Source organism: Diabrotica undecimpunctata, chromosome 6 (genome assembly GCF_040954645.1).
Source record: "Diabrotica undecimpunctata isolate CICGRU chromosome 6, icDiaUnde3, whole genome shotgun sequence".
Taxonomy (NCBI): Eukaryota; Metazoa; Arthropoda; class Insecta; order Coleoptera; family Chrysomelidae; genus Diabrotica; species Diabrotica undecimpunctata.
The window spans coordinates 102357498-102377159 of record NC_092808.1 but is presented as its reverse complement, the minus strand read 5'-3'; the positions used below and the strand labels follow the sequence as shown (position 1 = coordinate 102377159).

Below are 19662 nucleotides of genomic sequence, written 5' to 3'. Positions count from 1 at the left end.
TATATTTTATATGTGTGTTATTAATGTTGAGTGTCATAGCTTTATATAAATAATCTCGACGACTAGTAAGTTGCACTGACAATTTGTGATATATTGTAAATATTTACACATTCTTCTAATTACAGTGTCTTGAAGAAGGAATAAAAACAATTCCGAAAGCTAGACCAAAAGTCAAAAGAGTGTTTCTGTAACATCCCGGGCAGCCCTAATAAACTGTGTTGTTTGTATATATATATATATATATATATATATATATATATATATATATATATATATATATATATATATATATATGGCTCGTATAGATGATGCTGCTAGCATACCAGCCTGCTATTTTAATTATAACGGCCAATTACTAGAAACGTGGACCATGACCAAAGCAAACGAAGAACAGCTCAGACGATTTGAACGAAAAATACTTAGAAAAATTTTCGGACCTTACCATGACATCACCAGAAACCAGTATAAGATCAGAACCAATATCGAATTAAAAGCACTCTACAATGACGCCGATATTGTCCAAGAAATTAAATCACAGCGACAAGATGGGCAGGCCACGTACACAGACTGCATAATGAGAGACTTGTAAAACTGGTATGGGAGGAGATTCCCACAGGTAAAAGACCACTCGGACGTCCCAGAATGCGATGGAGAGATAACATCCAAGCAGATCTTCGGAAAATGAACATTCTATTTGAACATTTCTGACAGCGGGATTTTGATTGGAGGGTGGAGCGGACAATATTTTCTTTATGAGAGGTCTTCATGTCGAAGGTAACCGGTTGCCATCATCTCTTTTATTGAGACAATTTCTCTTTATTTAAGGAAGCGGATGGGGGCTATGGTTCTGGAGTTTTCAAAATCAATTTTGTGACCTGTATGATGGTGTTGACCTAGAGCTAAAATTGGATCGACGTTACGAATAGAAATGGAATGTTCACAAATCCTATTTTGGATTCTACGATTTGTTTGGCCCATATAAGATCGGGCAGCCTGGACAAGGAATTTTATAAACTCTGTTTTTCATTTGGAATGTTATTTTTGATTGATCGGACAAGAGATGGAAGTTTTTGTTGGGGGGTAAATATTGTCATTATTCCTTATGATTTAAGAATTTTGTCGATTTTGTAAGTGACACCTTTGATGTAAAGAAGAAAAGATTTCGTATGATGAGGGTCTGTCTTTGGGTTGAGATTAAGTGGGGGATTGATGTTCGTGGATGCTCCAATTGATGTGATTTTCTCGGTAACCGTTTTGGATGAGGGCTTTTGTTGAATATACAAAGTTTAATGAGAGATATGTGGTCTTGCTAGATACAGTATTTAGTTTTCAGAATGTTTAGAGTTTCGTCTATAAGAATATTTGTAAAGAGTGAAAAGATATCGAAACGTACTAGAATGTCTAACGGTGAGAGAGTCTTTAAGAAGTTCAATAAAATGAAAAGAATTTTTGACAAAGGATAAAGCTTTTTGGCGAGAGGTTGTAGAGTTTTGGCCAATGGTTGTGTTCCTGGAAGAAGTCCTAGAAGGAGTAATTCGTTTGGTAGGCTGATATACTTATAGAAAAATGTGGAGTTTAAAAGCAGATGTGTTATATGAAATTTATAACATTGTGGTAAAATGCATCAGTGAAATGGTGGCCAAAATTACAGCAAAAATTCCATCCTCGAACTAAGCAGATGCAATGACTTGTTTGCCTTTGAATCACAGGGGCTCTGAGGTTAACAACAGCAGTTATAATCACAGTACCATAATTGTAGAAAGTGACTAACATTTTCAATGTAGACCATTGCGGATTTGATGTAAAAGGAAAAAGGCGAGTCAAGGGGTGCAGTTTTTATTAAAAAATAATCAGGATTTTAGAACGAATAGATTGTCATAAAAATTATTTTCTTATTTTATAGATCCCTTAAAAGAAGAAAACTAATCCTTTAAAAGGACTAATCCAGTTTAAAAAGAGACCAGTCAAAATTGAAGGAATACAATAACATACCAGCAAACGAATGGGAAAGATACCTGACAGAACTATTTAAAGCAAAGGAAAATAATAATCAACACAATAACGTACCTGAATTAAGACACGAAATAGAAATCAGTTTTCAGGAAGTAGAAATAGCCATAAATTCACTCAAAAATAGAAAGTCACTAGGACCAGACGGAATAACCAACGAGCTTCTAAAACACGGAGCAGAAAGTATAACCGTAGAGATGACAAAACTTATACAAAAACTAATATTGCACTGCAAGATACCAGACGCATGAAATGTTCAAGAAAGGAGATAAAGAAGACCCCAACAATTATAGAGGTATAAATCTACTGAACACCGCACTTACCTAAGCTTACCACAAAAGTCCTAACCAACAAAATCAATAAACTAACAACTTTATCAGATGAACAACATGGATTCAGATCCGGAAGATCCTGCATAGACGCCATATTTGTACTAAGACAAATCACAGAAAAGGCCATCGAGTACAATAAACCAGCATATCTATGTTTTATAGACCTGACAAAGGCTTTCGATCGCATCCAAGTCGAAGAACTCTTACACCTACTGTATAAAAACATACCAATCAATATTATTCAAACCATCGAAAACATCTACCTCCATAATCGAATACAGGCAAAGATAAATAACTAACACAGTGTATACCAGTACAAAATGGAGTCAAGACTCATTAAGCCCACTTCTATTTAATATAATAATGGAGGAAATAATACAAGCAGTATGTAAAGGTCAAGGCTACAGAATGGGGAACAAAGATATCCAAATATTATGTTATGCAGACGACGCCGCATTAATCGCCGAGACAGACGATAAGCTTCAAAGATTAACACATATCTTCAATACAACAGCTAAGAAATACAATATGATAATATCAGGAGAAAAAACCAAATGTATGACAACATCTAAATACCCACTACGATGTAAAATCGAAATTGATGAAAAATAATAAAGCAGGAAGCAAGGTTTAGATATCTGGGAATATATATAACTAGTTACGGAGATGTTGAAGTAGAAGTACGACAACAAAGCTTAAAAGTAAGTAACGCGGCGGGATCTCTTAATGACACATTCTGGAAGAACAAACACTTAAGACAAGACACAAAAACAAGAATCTATAAAGCAGCAATTAGACCTATATTAACATACACGGCGGAGACAAGACCTGCTACAACTAAAACGAGACGACTACTAGAAACAATAGAGATGAAAATACTCCGATGATTATCAGGGAAAAGTCTGTTGGATAGGGAGAGAAGCGAAAACATAAAAAGAGCATGCAATATAGAAGACATAAATGGATGGGTGACAAGACGAAAATAGGAGTGGACGAACACATCAGTAGAATGGCAGAGGATAGAATAGTATGAAGCACGAGATAAGTCAACAATTGACGAAGAAGTATTGGCAGACCAAGAAAAAGATGGTGCGGTAATTTAAACAATTTAGGAGGCTAATATTGAAGAAGAAACGGGCTTTAAAGCCTACATAGAAGAAGGAAGCAGTCAAATTATTGAAACTGATTTCATATTGAAGAAGAAACAGGCTTTAAAGCCTACATGCTATAAACAGATTCTGCTATAATCCACAAATTTATTTATTAAATTATAATTGAATTTTCTCCATTTGTTGGAAAAAAAAAATTTTTTTTCTAAAGGGTAAACATCTAATTTTACTGGCCTATAAAAATCATTAAAACAGGAGTCACTTGCTATAATTGTGATACTCTACTTTACACTGCATATATTGGCTTCTGACTTTATGGTACCCACATACACGCCTAAAATACCTGTCCAAGAAGAACCATTATTCCACTAGGAGAATATACCTCTGCATTTTAGGCAGATATTTATACAATCTTGCAATGTGCAAGAGTAATTAACATTAGCAATCTTAAATTTATGCTAATGGGGAGTAATGAGAATTTGATATACTGGCAGAACAGAGTCACACTGGTATGGGTTCCAGTTTATCGAGGAATACACAGCAATGACAGAGCTGATCAACTTGCCAGAAGGGGATTATCTACAAAATACTTCAGCCTTACAACTAGCGACTTAATAAATTCATTAATGTCTTGTATTTTGAGAATGATTTCCAAAGTAAAAATTGAATCGTCAAAAATAAACTTATTTTAAACATAAATTGCATCTTATTCCCAACAAAAATGTGAATCTGAAGACAATATTGCACAGTATACTATTGAGTTTATAAATTCAATTACTCCCACTATGTAACTGATCCAACATACTCTTAAATTAATGATATGGTATTGTGTAATGCGGCTAAGGAATATAAACTAGAAAACAGGGCTATTTAATGATACTAGACTAATATTGTTGAGTTAATGGGCAATAATTTGCAGGAATGTAGTGTCTTTAGTGATGATATATGATGAGACAAATTATTTATTCCTAGATTTGCTGTGAAAGCCAAAATTTAGACTTGGCTTTTAACTTAAGACAAGCTGAAGTAGGCTACAGCTAATATGATTTTAAAGAAAGGATGCTAAAAAATTCATAGCTAATAATAATTGATGATGAACAGAAACATTTAGTAACTACAAAATTAGAGAAAATAGTTAAAGTATAGAATGATCATAAATGCTTCCAAATAGATTTTTTATCTACCGTTGTAGTATTTATAGAAAGACTAGTAAAGTAAAACAAGGATATATCACTTATGAATAAAATCAAATTGAAAATAACTGTTTTACCTTAACCTATTTTCATTTTTAACATGCATAGAAAACATTAAAATATATTTGTATCAAGAAAGAGTTACCTAATATTTTTTATAATTCAGATAAACACCTGATTGTTTATCTTTTAAAAACATTATAATAAATAAAGCTAAAATAGAAATGATGTAAAACATAAACATTGAATAGAATATAAAATATATTTAAATACTTTTATAAATACAGTTTTATAAGTTCATCACTCACAGCAGAAGGAGTTAAAACACCTAAATCTGTAAACAATAGTGTAATATATGAAGGTGGAGTATAGTCAACTAGTGGATGAATTTCTTTAAGATTTGATTTTGCACGTATTTCTGAAGTATACTTATACTCTTCAGGTAAATCTTGTTGACCAAGTGGAAACAATCTTGAAAATTTAAAACTTTCGGTTAAAACATAGAAAGGTATCTTCATTTCTTTAGCACATACTGCCATTGTGTAGCTACCAACTTTATTAACAATTCCACCACTCTCCACAACACTTTCTGCTCCAACCATAATAAAGTTAACTTGTTCCATGATGTAACCAATTGCAGAATCTAATATTACTGTGCAGGGTATGCCATCCGATTTTAAATCTTCTAACATTCTTAAACCACTTTTATCAGGTTCTGAAATTGTAACAAATACTTCAAACTTCTTATTTTGTTTATGGGCTTTTCTTAATGTTTGTAGAACTACTCGTGATCTTGAATGTGTTAATACTTTAGAGCCATCTTCAATAAAATTTGCAGCTAATTTGACAATTTTTCCTCTGGCTTCATCCAACTTTTTAATAAAAAGGTGACCCCTATCCAACATAATTTGTTTGCACTCATCAAAACCACTTGTATCAAGAGAAGCTAACGTTATAAAACGTAAAAATAATTCACATCCAGAGTTAATACCAGCTACTGTGTAATTTGAGTTTTTCATCTCCTGGATAGCATCTTTTAGATTAGCTTCTAACTCTTGAACAGTTTCAGATTTTGAATGTTTAATTAATTCCATCAAAGCCCTTATAGCTGCTACCCCAACAGAAACATCCTCATCCTCTTTAATAATTTTACAAAAATATTCTCGTATGTTCGTGTTGGTTGTCATTATTGTTAAAATAATAAATTACAAAAAATTGCAAAATTATTTCACTATTATCAATATTCTTTCATTTAGATAAGCGCAAAGAATACAAAATGCTTTTTGATTAGAGTGTGACATGTTTCAAATAACCTAACTTTTTTATCTTTTTCTTTTATCTCTTTCGTCTTTCCCTTTCCTGTTCTTGAGAGTATCCGATATATGGGTTAGTCATCCACAATGGATGGCTATTCTTACATATCGATGGCCTAAGTGTAATAACCCGTATCTGAAATAAGTGAATTTTATAGGAGAGACAAAATATGATTTTAAACAAAAATAATTAATGAACACAAGACTTTTTCTTGACCTTAAAATGAATAATTTCATTTTTTAGTAAATAAAAGATGAAAAAGTACATTTTGCAGTATTTTGAGTTTTTTTTTGTGTAGATACGGGGTATTGTCAAAAATGTTGTAACATAAATTTTAGATACGGGTTTTTAGTACTAATTTAACAGGTAGTAAAAACAAAACGAAAATTGGTACAAAACAAGTTTATTAGAAGTTACAAACATTATGTAAAGTAAAACAGTAAAAAAAAATATTAACTAAAACTTTAAAGTTAAATTAGGTTTAATAAATATAACTTTCTAAAAACAAATAACAATTAAACTAAAAACTTTTAAGATATCTACCTAAATCTTGTTATCTTTGGGTAAATTGTTGTAAAACATGTGACAGTCGGTAGGTAAAAGTACCTTAAGGTCTCGCAATTGAGTATATTTACCACTCTTTATACTTAGTCTTTGGTTGTGCAAGTTAGGGTACGACGACATTTCTAGACCTTTGGGATTGACAGGCCCGTACAGGTAATAGCTTAAAATCATCTTTGAAATTAGTTTTGAACACAATTTGTTTTTTCTCTGGATCGTACATTAACACCCTGAGATTTGTGACGGTCGGATCGTTCTTTATCTTTACAGATCGAATACTTCTATACGCTAGTTCTCAGGATGCATAGTTTTAAAAAATGTATAAGTAAACATCTGCGCTTTAAATGGAGCTGGTTTTATCCGCGCTTCTTCAGTAGATGTTATATAATCGTGTGGAAGAAAAATTTTACGATTTTTAAGTTTCATCTCAATTAGATAATACACACTATCACACTCCATCTAGGTGTGACCTTTTTCAAGATGTTTCTGAATAAAAATTGGTCACTTTTTATAGAAGGATTTAGAAGCGCGTTGGAAAGTGTAGAGTTTCTGGTCTGGTAACACCACCCATCAGACCAGAGCATAACAGGTAATTTTCGGTCATTACAGTTTTCCTTAATATGGTGTATAATGATGGAAGCAAAAGTAGATGCACACAGATCTCCTTCTGTTTTAGCCCACCAATAACTAGAGCCTTCATGATTTTTTAAGTTAGACATAGTAAAATTGTGAATTTTATCTTTAGCCTTCCTCTTTCTGCGTCTTACTCTAATTTCTTCATTTAGTTTATCTTCATCTGAGCTCCTCGCACTGTCTGTTTTCTCTTTATTATTAGAAGTTTTATCTGAAAAATCAGGATCTTCTTCAAGGATATAGTAGTCGTCGTTTTGATTGGAATTCTCAGAGGTGATGCTTCAACCGGGGTTAAGGTGCAAATTGCCATTTCCAATAAAGGAGTTTACTTTAAATAAGTATCTGGATTAGTATTTTCTGTTACTTTATCTTTTTCTACAAGGTGCTCATATGTGTCTTTAGACAGGACTTCATCTTGAAATATTTGCTGTTGAATTTTCATCTGTTCTAAATATGCAGGACTTGAATTAGTGTTTTCTCTTCTTTTATTAGTTTCTACAAGGTGCTCATGTGCGACTTCACCTAGGACTTTATCTTGAAATATTTGCTGTTGAACATTGCTCAGCAAAACGGAGTTATTTTCAGTATCATGCCAATCAGTAGTATCTCGAAAATCTCCTATCGGTATCTGTGGCATCCCATACCTGTGGCGGTTCCATCTGTGGCACTTGCTTTATAGACTTCACTGAACTCAGTGAATACGGCAGTTTCAGAAACTTGCTTGTTACTGCTAGGAGACTGTTGATTATTTTCTTCTCGATTTAAAACCATAGACAAAAGTCTGTGTGATCGAGTTGCCTGCATCTGAAAAAAAAACATAATTAAGATAACTTAATCTTATACAGATTGTAAAAGGTATGAGCACATATACTTTAACGGATAAAAGTCAAGTCAAAACAAGAAAAAATGTTGATAAAACATAGGGGTAATAAATCTCTTATTTGTACTAATATCTATTACACCCTGTATACCTAACTGAGGTTTTTATTTTTAAATTTTTCTCGGTGTAGACTAGACTCATATTAAAAACAGTTCCTTTAGATTAAATTTTGGTTAAATAAACTAAAATATCAATCCCGCTACTTTAGGAGGACAAAAAAAGCTTTCGCTTTTTTATTTCCATTTTTTAATAAACTAATATCAAAGACTTTAAATTTTGATGTCACGTAATGCACAATGTTATAATAATAGCCCGTATCTACTAAAAATTAGTATGCAAATTTGTTCACAACAAGAATTCAATATCCCGTATCGTTAGGTCTCACAATATTAGACCCTTTTATCAAGTTATAATATCCTAGGTTAATTAAAATTTATAAAAATACCAGCAGAAATATATTTTTAATAAAAATAGTGGTAAAACTTACCTTTGAAATATAATTAATTCACTGAACAGATAAATAAACTCACACACGTGTAGGTTGTAGAAGAATGCAATGTACAACTGACAGATACGGGATATTTTTATGCGCATGTCTTCTGACGAGCAATACGGGATATTAAATAAAAGCAATTTCCAAGGCTTCCTTATTTTTTGTATGATACAGGGTTTTTACACAATATGCTAGGCAACCCAACAAACCTGATGCAATGAAACTCTCAAAATCTCAAAATTGTCAGATACGGGGTATTACAGTTAGGCCATCGATATTCGTTTAAAAATATTTAAGAATATTTAATAATATTCACAATATAAGAATATTTAAGAATACAACTAGTCAAGATTAATAACAGGGACCGGGGATACATTTTTTGTAAACATGTCTGCATAATTTAAGCAATTTTTCAGAAACGTTTACTAAAATTGAAGAAATTAACTCAATTTTGTTTATTTTGTACACAGAGTTTTTGAAAACATTACATACTTGCAAATAGTTTATTTTTAATAAGTATCATATAAATTTACGTAAATATTCGAGTGAGAACTATATATAATATTATTTTGAATTTTTAGGTATACCTATTCTATTTTAACTTTAGAATGTTTTATTTGATAATAAAGAAATATTAAATTAATTTCGAAATATACGAGAAAAAGTAACCAAGGAGACAGCTTCTTCCCCTTCCTATTTTTATTCAAAGAATAGTCACGGTAAATGTCAGGTAAGCTTTTGCCACCATCTATAAATTCTCGGGTAGACTTTGCCCTGGTATAGTGACTCTCGATTCTTGGTATGTTCTTTATGAAATCACGTACAGAATCTTTAACTTTCGGGCTAAGAGTTTTATGTTTGCCATGTCTACTCCTTCCTTCTGGCTACAGAAAGCCCATATCGTTTGTTTTTTTAACAACTGTTCGTATCGGGCGATCATTGATGCCTAGAGTATTCATGTAGAAGAGCTTACAAACTCTAATCCTTACCCCTGCTACTTGAAAGTGAAAGGAATTGTTGACACGCCTTGGTTTTTCCTTGTTCGTGAACCGGACTTTTGGGACAATTTGGTCCATGGAACTGGAAATATAGTTTCTTTGTGCTTGCAAAGACCCCATATCCCAGTAATTTTGGAAAATATTCTGTCTATCGTTATGGCTAATGCGTGATGGACAATTAAATTTGCAGTTTTCTGGACATGGAGACAGCATTTTTCTTGCTTGTACAACTTTTTTGCTAGTCAGAGAAAAATATGCTTTTTCTTCGTTTCTCAACTTCTTAACAATGTCCCTCTTAGTGGGGTTTTTTGCCTCTTTTTTGTTTCACAGGAGAGTCAATTATTAGTTTGACTGAAGGGTCGGTGGTTGATCTTCTTTGACCAATCTCACTGTCAGGAATATAATTAGGGTAGGTCAATGAGTCGTCACTATCGAAATCAGACTTTTCAATACGATCGGCTTCAATTTGGGAAGTTGTTGGTACATCCTTTGAAATTACTACACTTTGAGAGGGGTAAGGCTCAACATTTTCCAAACTATCATGAGTTATACAGGATTTATTTAAGGTATCAGTCTCATTACGATTAGCCAGGTACTCATCGTTCTCTTGGACTATGCTTTCCCCAGGTTGGGGAAGAAAAGATGTGGAAGGCTTAAGATAACATTGAATAACAGCCGTAGTTTCGTTATAGTCATTGTTTTTAGACTTATCAATATGATTGGCTTCAATTTGGGAAGTTGTTAGCACACACTTTGAAAGAATAACACTTTCTGAGGGGAAGGGCGCTACATTCTCCAAATTGGCATAGGTTACAGAAGAACTATTTAAGGTATCAATCTCGTTACGGTTCGTTAGGTACTTATCGTTCTCTTGAATCAGGCTCTCTCCCGATCGCAGAAGAAATAATGGTTCAGCATACTGTCTTCTAGACACTCGATGTATCCAGGTCCTGCTTCATCGGAATGATCACTTTCAACCCCTAGAAGCAAAACATAATAATAATTAATGATTACGTTATACATTTAGGTCAAAAAAAGATTTCTGTAGCATTTGCACGTGTAGCAAGCTCACAATTAGAAGAAAGGCTAGGTAGATTAACTGGCTACTTGCAGACTTACATGAAGGAGAAAGTGGTGGCTCGTCATTTTTCTGTTTCACTATTTCGTAGGCAGCATCTGCGTCTTTTCTCGATAGTTTAAGCATTAATCCTTACCCCCTTGAGTTCATTGGTATGGTTATAGGCTTATGCTGATGCATCTTTTAAAAAATAGGAATTGATCTTCTAGTCTACTTCAAGTACCAAGTCAATGTCAAAGCCAAATACACAATCTGAAATAAATAATAAAATAATTCTATGCCAAGTTAGAATGAGTAATAATAGTCTGGTTTTTACAAACAATGATAAAGTCACATCACCCTGTTGAGGCAGTTATTATCAAATTAATTACCAAAATTGATCATAAATAATGTCACAACACAACTGGTAACACTATTGTGGCAACCTTGCCACATAGAATCCAGTCACATCAGTCTACAACAGTGCCATATCATAAAATATGACACTGTTTAAAAACAATTTGCCATTTTTTGCAATAATTCGGACCACAACAGTGTCGTAACATACTTAGGGCAATATTAATGTTCCATTTCGTGTATTTTTATTGATACTAACACCATATCAATAACGCATCATTACGTAATAAGGCAATATTTATGAACTAAAACAGCTTACCACTGACGGACAGCAGGGTTATGGCACTATTTCACTCTCCGTGTGCTTCCTCACTTTTTGGTGGTCACGGACAAACTAGCTTGTTGCAGTTTAGCAGACTGGGTTTTAACAGAAAATGCTCGAGGCCATAACGACACAATGCGCTCCAGGCTCCATATATATATATATATATATATATATATATATATATATTTATATATATATATATATATATATATATATATATATATATATATATATATTTATATATATATATATATATATATATATATATATATATATGTATATATATATATATATATATATATATATATATATATATATATATATATATATATATATATATATATATATATATTACCGTACGCACCGAAGATAATAAGGTCCTCCATATCCCGCGCCACCAAAGCGAAATTATTTTTAAATGTGAAAGCTGTTACACCCTCTCGGTATTGTTGGGTCAGAATCCTGTCATATGCCAGGTTTCACAGCTGTGTACCTCTGTGGTAGTTCAGCCAATTTTCCTCTCTGACAGATAGTCCAAGACCACATTCATCAAGTAACTCGAACACATTCTCTCTTCAAAACCTTCATTACCTCTTTTAATTTAAGCTATTGAAAGTATTTCGGACGTCAAACAGCAGTGGGGTGACCCACTAAGACACTTCCATCACCGTTAAAAACTTCCGTTAGACGTTAAGGACTTCCATCTAAAGACGTTAAAGACTTCCTTCCAAAGACGTTAAAGACTTCCCCTTACCGCTAACATGATAGCTTACGTCCACTAAGCGGAGACAGAATTCCAAGAAGTTTAATATGATGTATGCTTTTGGTTTTTGAAGTTTTTGAGAAGAATTTTATTGAAATGTACCTCTAAAAGTGTAGAGGGAAGTTTGAGATTATTTGCCTAGCTCAGTAGGGTACGTTTTCATTTCGCACTTTAAAGTAGCAGACGGTAGGCATCTAAACATTCCGTATATGTATTTAGTACCTAGGACTTTTCTATTGGTCCTTTGCGGCAAGCGGCCAATTTTCAACCAATAGGCGGCGAGGTGCCAAACACGTATATGGAATGATACTTTGGTGCGAAATTCATATGTGGAATGTTAAATATTCGTAGACCAAAAAAGACATTTTATTAAAATCAGTTAAAAGGAGATTGATTTTAAAATATTTGTAATGTATGACTAAAGAAAACTAAAACAATGTAATAGAAAATAAACAAAATATAGTTAAATATAGTTAAAAAAAAAACATAGACAGTAGAGACATTAGAATCATATGTAACCTCTATTGGAACCAAACAGCAAAAGTGAAAGTTGAAAATAAACTGACCGAGGATATCCAGATTCGTCGTGGGGTCCGCCAAGGGTGTATTTTATCACCCTTGTTATTCAATTTATACAGTGAAGTCATCTCAGAATTAGCGCTTGCCGAGTTCAGTGAGGGCCTTATAATAAACGGTGAGCCACTTAATAACATACGATATGCTGACGACACTGTCCTTCTGACAGGAACACTAGAAGAACTGCAACACCTTGCTAAACAACTAAATATATATTGCAACGATTATGAACTAAAAAAAATTTGAAGAAAACCAAGTTCATGGTATTTACAAAAGCCCAAAACATCAAAGTTAAGCTAGTACTAGATAATACAGAAATTGAACAAATATCTTGGTACAAATACCTTGAAGCATGGATCACAGAAGATAATGATTAGACAAAAGAAGTAAGATGCTGCATTGAAATTGCACGGTCAACTTTTAATAGAATAAGAAAACTTTTTTGTAATCGCGATATCAATATATCGCTCCGAATAAGAATGCTTCGATGTTATATTTTCTCTATCTTTTGTATGGGGTTGAAGCTTAGACATTTAAAAAATCCAATATTAAAAACCTACAAGCATTCGAAATGTGGTGTTACCGACGTATTTTAAAAATATCATGGATGGATCGCAAAACAAACGAACAAGTTCTCGAACAACTAGGAAAACAATGCGAAGTTTTAAATTCCATAAAAATCAGGAAATTGGAATACTTGGGGCACATCATGAGAGGTGAAAAATACGAACTACTAAGAAATATAATGCAGGGTAAAATCAGAGGCAGAAGAAGCATAGGAAGATGTAAAATCTAGTGGCTACGCAATCTCCGTGAATGGTTTGGATGCAGTTCAATTGAACTATTCAGGCGCGTAACCAACAAAATTATAATTGCCAGAATGATTTCCAAACTCCGATAGGAGCGGAACTTTTGTTTTTAGTTACCCATTTGTTTTTTTGTAATAAAAACAACTTTTAATTAACTTTTATACAAACATTTATATAAAAGAGATATACTATATTCCATTCATAATGGGAAATAATCAGAACATATTTATTTAAGGACGGTTTGCTAGGTATTATAAGTATAATTGGCGAGCATAATCATAATTTGGAATCAGCTGAAAGGCTTTCATACCTTTGTCTATCCGCTGATACAAAAAAATATTTTCTTATTTTGATAATGGAATGGGAATTAAAGAGTCTCTAGTTTATCGCGAGTCCAAATTAGAATTTAAAATTGGCTTTAACAGTAAACTTGCAGCAAATTAAGAAAAAAGTCCTAAAATTACTGATCTTTTCGGTTTTTTTTTAGAAAATGAAACAAACAATTGAGGTTTATAAAGCAGAAGGAATTTTAGTATAATATAATGAAAACCCGTTTGCCGTCATTGCTGTAACACCTATTATTCAACGAGCACACAATCTTCTATTTGCAAAAGATGTTGTTTTTACAGATCTCACAGCTTCTTGCGATGCATTAAACTATTCAGTTTCGTTTATGTTAACCCCTTGTGGAATAGGAGCAGTGCCTTTGACAGTTATTGTTACCAAAGGTGAAACAATTGAAGATTATGCTGCAGCATACCAACTGCTCAAAGGGTCAATACCAAATGGCTTCGGTGGAATGGGTTATCCTAAAATATTTATTACAGATTATAATGACGCGAAAAGAAAAGCCTTAAAACGTGTTTGGCTAGCATCACAAACACGTTTATGCCTTTTTCATATATGCCAATCAATTTGACGCTGGTTGTGTGAAAAAAGGAATGAAATACCCCAAGATAACAACTTTTATTCAAGACATTTCAAACTATATTATTAGCATCGACTATGGAGAATGCCACAAAATCATTTAAGATTATTCTTGAAAACCAACTATTTCCGCAGTGGAAGGTTGGTGCCTCGATTATAGGCACGCATCAACACATAGTTCTTCTTCTTCAGGTTCCTTCTCCTATCGGAGGTTGGAAATCATCATCGCTATTTTAATTTTATTGGCCGCGCTTCTGAATAATTCTAATGAGCTGCAACCGAACCACTCTCTCAAATTTCTTAGCCAGGATATTTTGCGTCGTCCTGGGTTTCTCTTCCCTTGCATAATTAACCTAAGTAATACGTACTTCTCGCCCCTCATTATATGACCCAGATATTGAATCTTTCTAATTTTAACAGTTTTTATGACTTCACATTCTTTCTTCATTCTTTGTAACACCCCATATTAGTTACTTTTCAGTCCACGATATTCTGTGGATTCTCCTGTAGCACCACATCTCAAAGAAGTTTAATTTTTTGATTTCAGAATGTTTTATTGTCCACGCTTCCAACCCGTATAGTAAAGTAGAAAAAACGTAACAACGTAGCATTCTTATGCGGATCTCTAGATTAAGGTTACGGTTGCAAAGTAAGTTCTTTAATTTTACGAACGTATTTCTTGCCATTTCTATTCTAGATCTGATTTCTTTTGTTTGATCTCCATCTTCGGTTAGCCACGTTCCTAAATATTTATATGTTGTTACTCTTTCGATCGTTGTATAATTGATGATCAGGTTATCTACATTTTGTGTTTTTTTTTGAGAATATGATTGATTTCGTTTTCTTGAGTTTCGTTTTCACATAGTTCTACATAGAAACAAAGCTTGTAATGCTAAAGCTTTAATAGACTTTAGCTGTACTGCCTTAAAAGAATATTATAAAAGATGGCTTCGAAATTTTACAAATACATAGTAGAGATGATGCTTCAAGATTACTCTTTAAAAGGCAATTAGAAAAAATGAAATATTTACACCAGGAAGATATAATTAAATTATCTAAAAATTTATACAAAATTCCTGATAATTCCTGAAATAATTCCGTGCTTTACAAAGGCGATATAGCAACATAATTTTGCAGTTGCGAAATTGGAAGATTAAGATTTTGCACACTTTTTTAATATATCTTTTTGCAACGTTCCAGCTACTAATCCTGAAGATCGATACGACGTAGCTAAATTAGCTTTTGGCGAAAAGTTCAACATTTCTTATTTTATAGCGGGCTTGCAGGATCCAGTAAAAGTATTAGAGAACATTATATTAATAACAGCATTGATAACATTGATGAAAATAATGTTAGAGAATATATTATTTTAAACTAAAATGAAACAGCTTTACAACAAAGATTTTCTTTTGCAAATTTTATTAATACTCTACAGCAGCGGTGCTCAAAGAGTCGATCGCGATCGACCGGTCGATCGCCAAAGTTTTTGAAGTCGATCGCGATCCACGGAGAAAATACGGGGACTGTCCTGACTCACCATACGTGCATGATCGAAATAATTATATGGGCATATCAATATTCACAGATAAATTATGGTACATTCGTTCAGCAAATTCCCAACTGTAAACAAACGCACGTGTTGATATTCGCCCTCTCATTCGTCAAGAGACTATGAAATATAATTTATTGCCTTAAGCCAGACATATCGTCTGATATCTGCTTCTCATATCGTATGAGAAATATCCGTCTTTGAAACAAGTAGCTCTGCAGTTCATTGCATTCTCTGCAGTCTGCATTTTCTCAAATGAAGATAGTGAAATCAAAATATCGTAATCGGCTAACTGGCGAACATCTCTCTTCATGCTTGCGTTTGGCCCTTGGTAATTATGTACCATCATATGAAATACTTGTGGATGATAAGCAGTGCCATGCATCAACATCCAAATAAAATTAATATGAAAAACATGACTTTAATTACAATTCTCTGTAGTTACAACTTTTTATCAACTAGAAATGTGCAATAAAGTTTTTTATTTTCAAAATTGTTTTTTTACTATGCTTTGTTTTTAAACCAGGAGGAGTAAACTAAAGAGACAGATTCACACCCAAGAAAGTCACTAGAAAAGCTACCAAATACATCTTTTTTGGTTGATCATATCGGCCTTCGACGGTAATCCAAACATCTTATATTATACTAATACGTCGCTAAAGAGTTCTAAAAACAAATGTTTTTTTATATAAAATCAGACTAAAAATCTAAAAATTAAAAGAATAACGCAGAAAACACAGAAAATCGCCAATATAACTTAATTAACCTATGAAATGCCATTAGTGTCAAAATTTCGTAACAATGAATTCATATTTGAATTACTCTGGCGAATGGATTTAGTGTCCGCAGTCATATAAACCCAAACAAACAACAATATTTGAATTACTCCTCCTGGTTTAAAAACAGGATATAGCAGTCGATCTCCGGACGCTTGTAGTTTATGTGGTAGATCCCATGCAGTATAAGTCTGGGCACCACTGCTCTACAGGATAAAAATGTTACAACGTTAAAGCTATTGCACGAAAGATTATCCAATATTAAAATAAAAACAGCTGGGTAAAGTTGTTTAAACACGGCAGGAAGTTCCTCGGCAAGGCGATTTGAATACGAGGTCAATATAAGAGTGTAACCAACTTCAATCAGCCGAAAAAGTTGTGAGTTACTAGAGGGTCAAAAAGATTACCATTTGAACAACCACCTAAAGATAAACCTTATAAAAAAAGGTTAAAAACGTCACAATCTTTCATCCAACATCGCAGCAAATCAAACAAATTTATTTCATATTGCATTGTTTCAGTTTTCTTTAATCATACATACATTAGAAATATTTTAAAATCAGTCTCCTTTTAACTGATTTTAATAAAAAGTCGTCTTTTTTAGTATACGAATATTTAACATTCCATATAGGAATTTCGCACCAAAGTAACCTTCCATATACGTGTTTGGCACTTCGCTGCCTATTGGTTGAAACATGACCGCGTGTCGCAAAGAACCAATAGAAAAGTCCTAGGTACTAAATACATACCTAATATACGGAATGTTTAGATGCAGGCGGCAGTCTTTAAAATTTGTAATACCTACAGACTTTTTTCGATTTTTCCTGTATACCTTAACCCTTTCACAAATATGATTTATGAATTATGTGAAGGAAATCGGTTGAGAATCTACTACTGATGGCATTTTACTTACTTTTTGTAAGACGCGAATTCGCGTTCTTCGCACATTTTTGGAAATGTTGTATAAACTGCGGAAAAAGCGAATTCGCGGCCCAATAAAAGTTAATAAAAACTAATTATGCCTCACCGAATTTATTTTGTAGCTCAAAAATATTGTGTCAAGGTTAAATAATACTAAAAAAAATATGCAAACTTATTTTTTATTAAAAAAGATACAAAAAAAAACAGAAATTTATATCAAATAATATAAAAACAAAAGTAAATAATACGTAAAATTCAACTAATTTTCTTTATGGTACTCAACAAAACATGCACCCATACATAGTCCGGGGTGGTCTGGACAAGAAAGACAGTGAAACAAAGTGTCTTTTCGTAGCTTTTTTCTTGTGCAGACACGGCATTTTTTACGCATGCTGTGACCTTTTTCATTTGTTGTATTAATTTTAGTAAGCATATGTTGGGAACTTTTCACGTTACTTATAGTTACTGATTTGGGTTCTGGTAACAACCTTTCTAAAACTGATGTTATAAATTTACCAAGACTCATTTTTTGAACGTGATACTTATTATATAATACCTATTTGTGAATTAATCATCATCATTTGGAAAATGTGGATTCCTAATTTCTTGTACCACCGTAAAGACTTTCGAATTACTGGATAGTACACCATTTATTGATCCTGATGATCTACACCACCCATATACTTATTATATTCGACGATAGGTTGTGGTTTTTGCTTTTCAACACCTCTTCGATTCGTCATTATCATCATACGATTTTCAAATTCTGAAGATATGTAAATTACATCCCTTTTGTCACGCTACTTACCAATCATTATATTATCGAGATACATAGCCTGGCTTACTCCTTTCTTTAATTTCGCGCGAATAACTTCGTTTGGAGAACCCTTTCTATCTTTACGTATCGTTCCCGTGCAGTAAGTCTTTCTATCCAGTAACATTTTTGCCAACTGGAAACTATTATAATAGTTATCTACTACTTTTTTTGTATGGTCTTTACCTCCTAACAAGTCATGTTCGCCACCGCAAACAACAAATTTCAAAATAAGTCCACTGGGTTCCGTTAACATATAGAGTTTGATTCCATATTTGTGGCGCTTATGTGGCTCTTGTTTGAAGATAAGTCTTCCTTTCCACAAGACCATCGACTCATCTAACGAAAGTTTTCTATTAGGATAGTAAACTTTTTTCGTCACATTGTTGAAATGTTCTATTACAGGTTTAATTAAAAAAAAAACGATCTTCGGGGATTTGGTCACCTTCCATCCAAGTTGTACAAAAATGAAGACAACGCATAATTAATAAATACCTGTCTCTACTCATGTAATTTAAAAAACAAGTTGTTAATAGTCTGTGTTTTTTCCAGTAATCTTGTAACTCAGGAAGTTTGACAGTACCAGTAAGTAAAGTTAATCCTAAGAACACAAGGAACTCTTTTACTGTCAGTTCTTTTCATTCGGTGATTCTCGATCGTACAGACCCTTTACTAGTAGCCAATACTTGAATGACATAGTTATTACATTCACTCACTACAGTTTCTAAAAATGCATCATCGATTAGTATCCTAAACCAGTCATATGGTTCGTCACCAGGAGATTGAACTAATAGTTTATTTGTTCCCATAAAAGGAATATTTTTCATACCACTTATTTCGTTCCACGAATTTTCAACCTGGATCTCATTTGTACCCTCTAAAATCTCATCGTGCACAATCATTTCCGCTCTCTCTTGCATAAAACTCCCCTTATTTTATGTAAGATCTGGATCCGAATCTCCATTATTGTAGAAATCTTGCACTTGAACTAAAAAATATATATTTCAATTTTCTATAATATAGCATATTAAAATTATCTACTTACATTCATCCTCGTCGTCTTGCTCAATTTCTGTATCAGAGTTATATAAAAATTCTGTCATTTCCTTAAGCGATAATTTTTTTGGATTTCTTACATTTATGACTTTTCGCTTTTTCATACCTGAAGATCCAGGTTGCCGTGAATCGCTCATCTTATATACTAAAACGCTAAGCCCTTTTCTTGTCCACCACTTTACTCAAAAACCATATTAGATAATTAAAAT

At 33.0% G+C, this 19662-nt stretch overlaps 2 protein-coding genes across 2 annotated transcripts in view; one reads left to right on the top strand and one right to left on the bottom strand.

Annotated features, from left to right (window-relative positions):
* The window catches only part of LOC140443657 (uncharacterized), a 74003-nt gene that overhangs the window by 16098 nt on the left and 38243 nt on the right, over nucleotides 1-19662 (top strand). The gene's annotated exons all lie outside the window — the stretch shown is intronic.
* eIF2Balpha (eukaryotic translation initiation factor 2B subunit alpha) lies at nucleotides 4893-5967 on the bottom strand. The gene has a single exon (XM_072533734.1). The coding sequence runs from the start codon at nucleotides 5829-5831 to the stop codon at nucleotides 4920-4922; it is 912 nt and encodes a 303-aa protein (XP_072389835.1). The 5' UTR covers nucleotides 5832-5967; the 3' UTR covers nucleotides 4893-4919.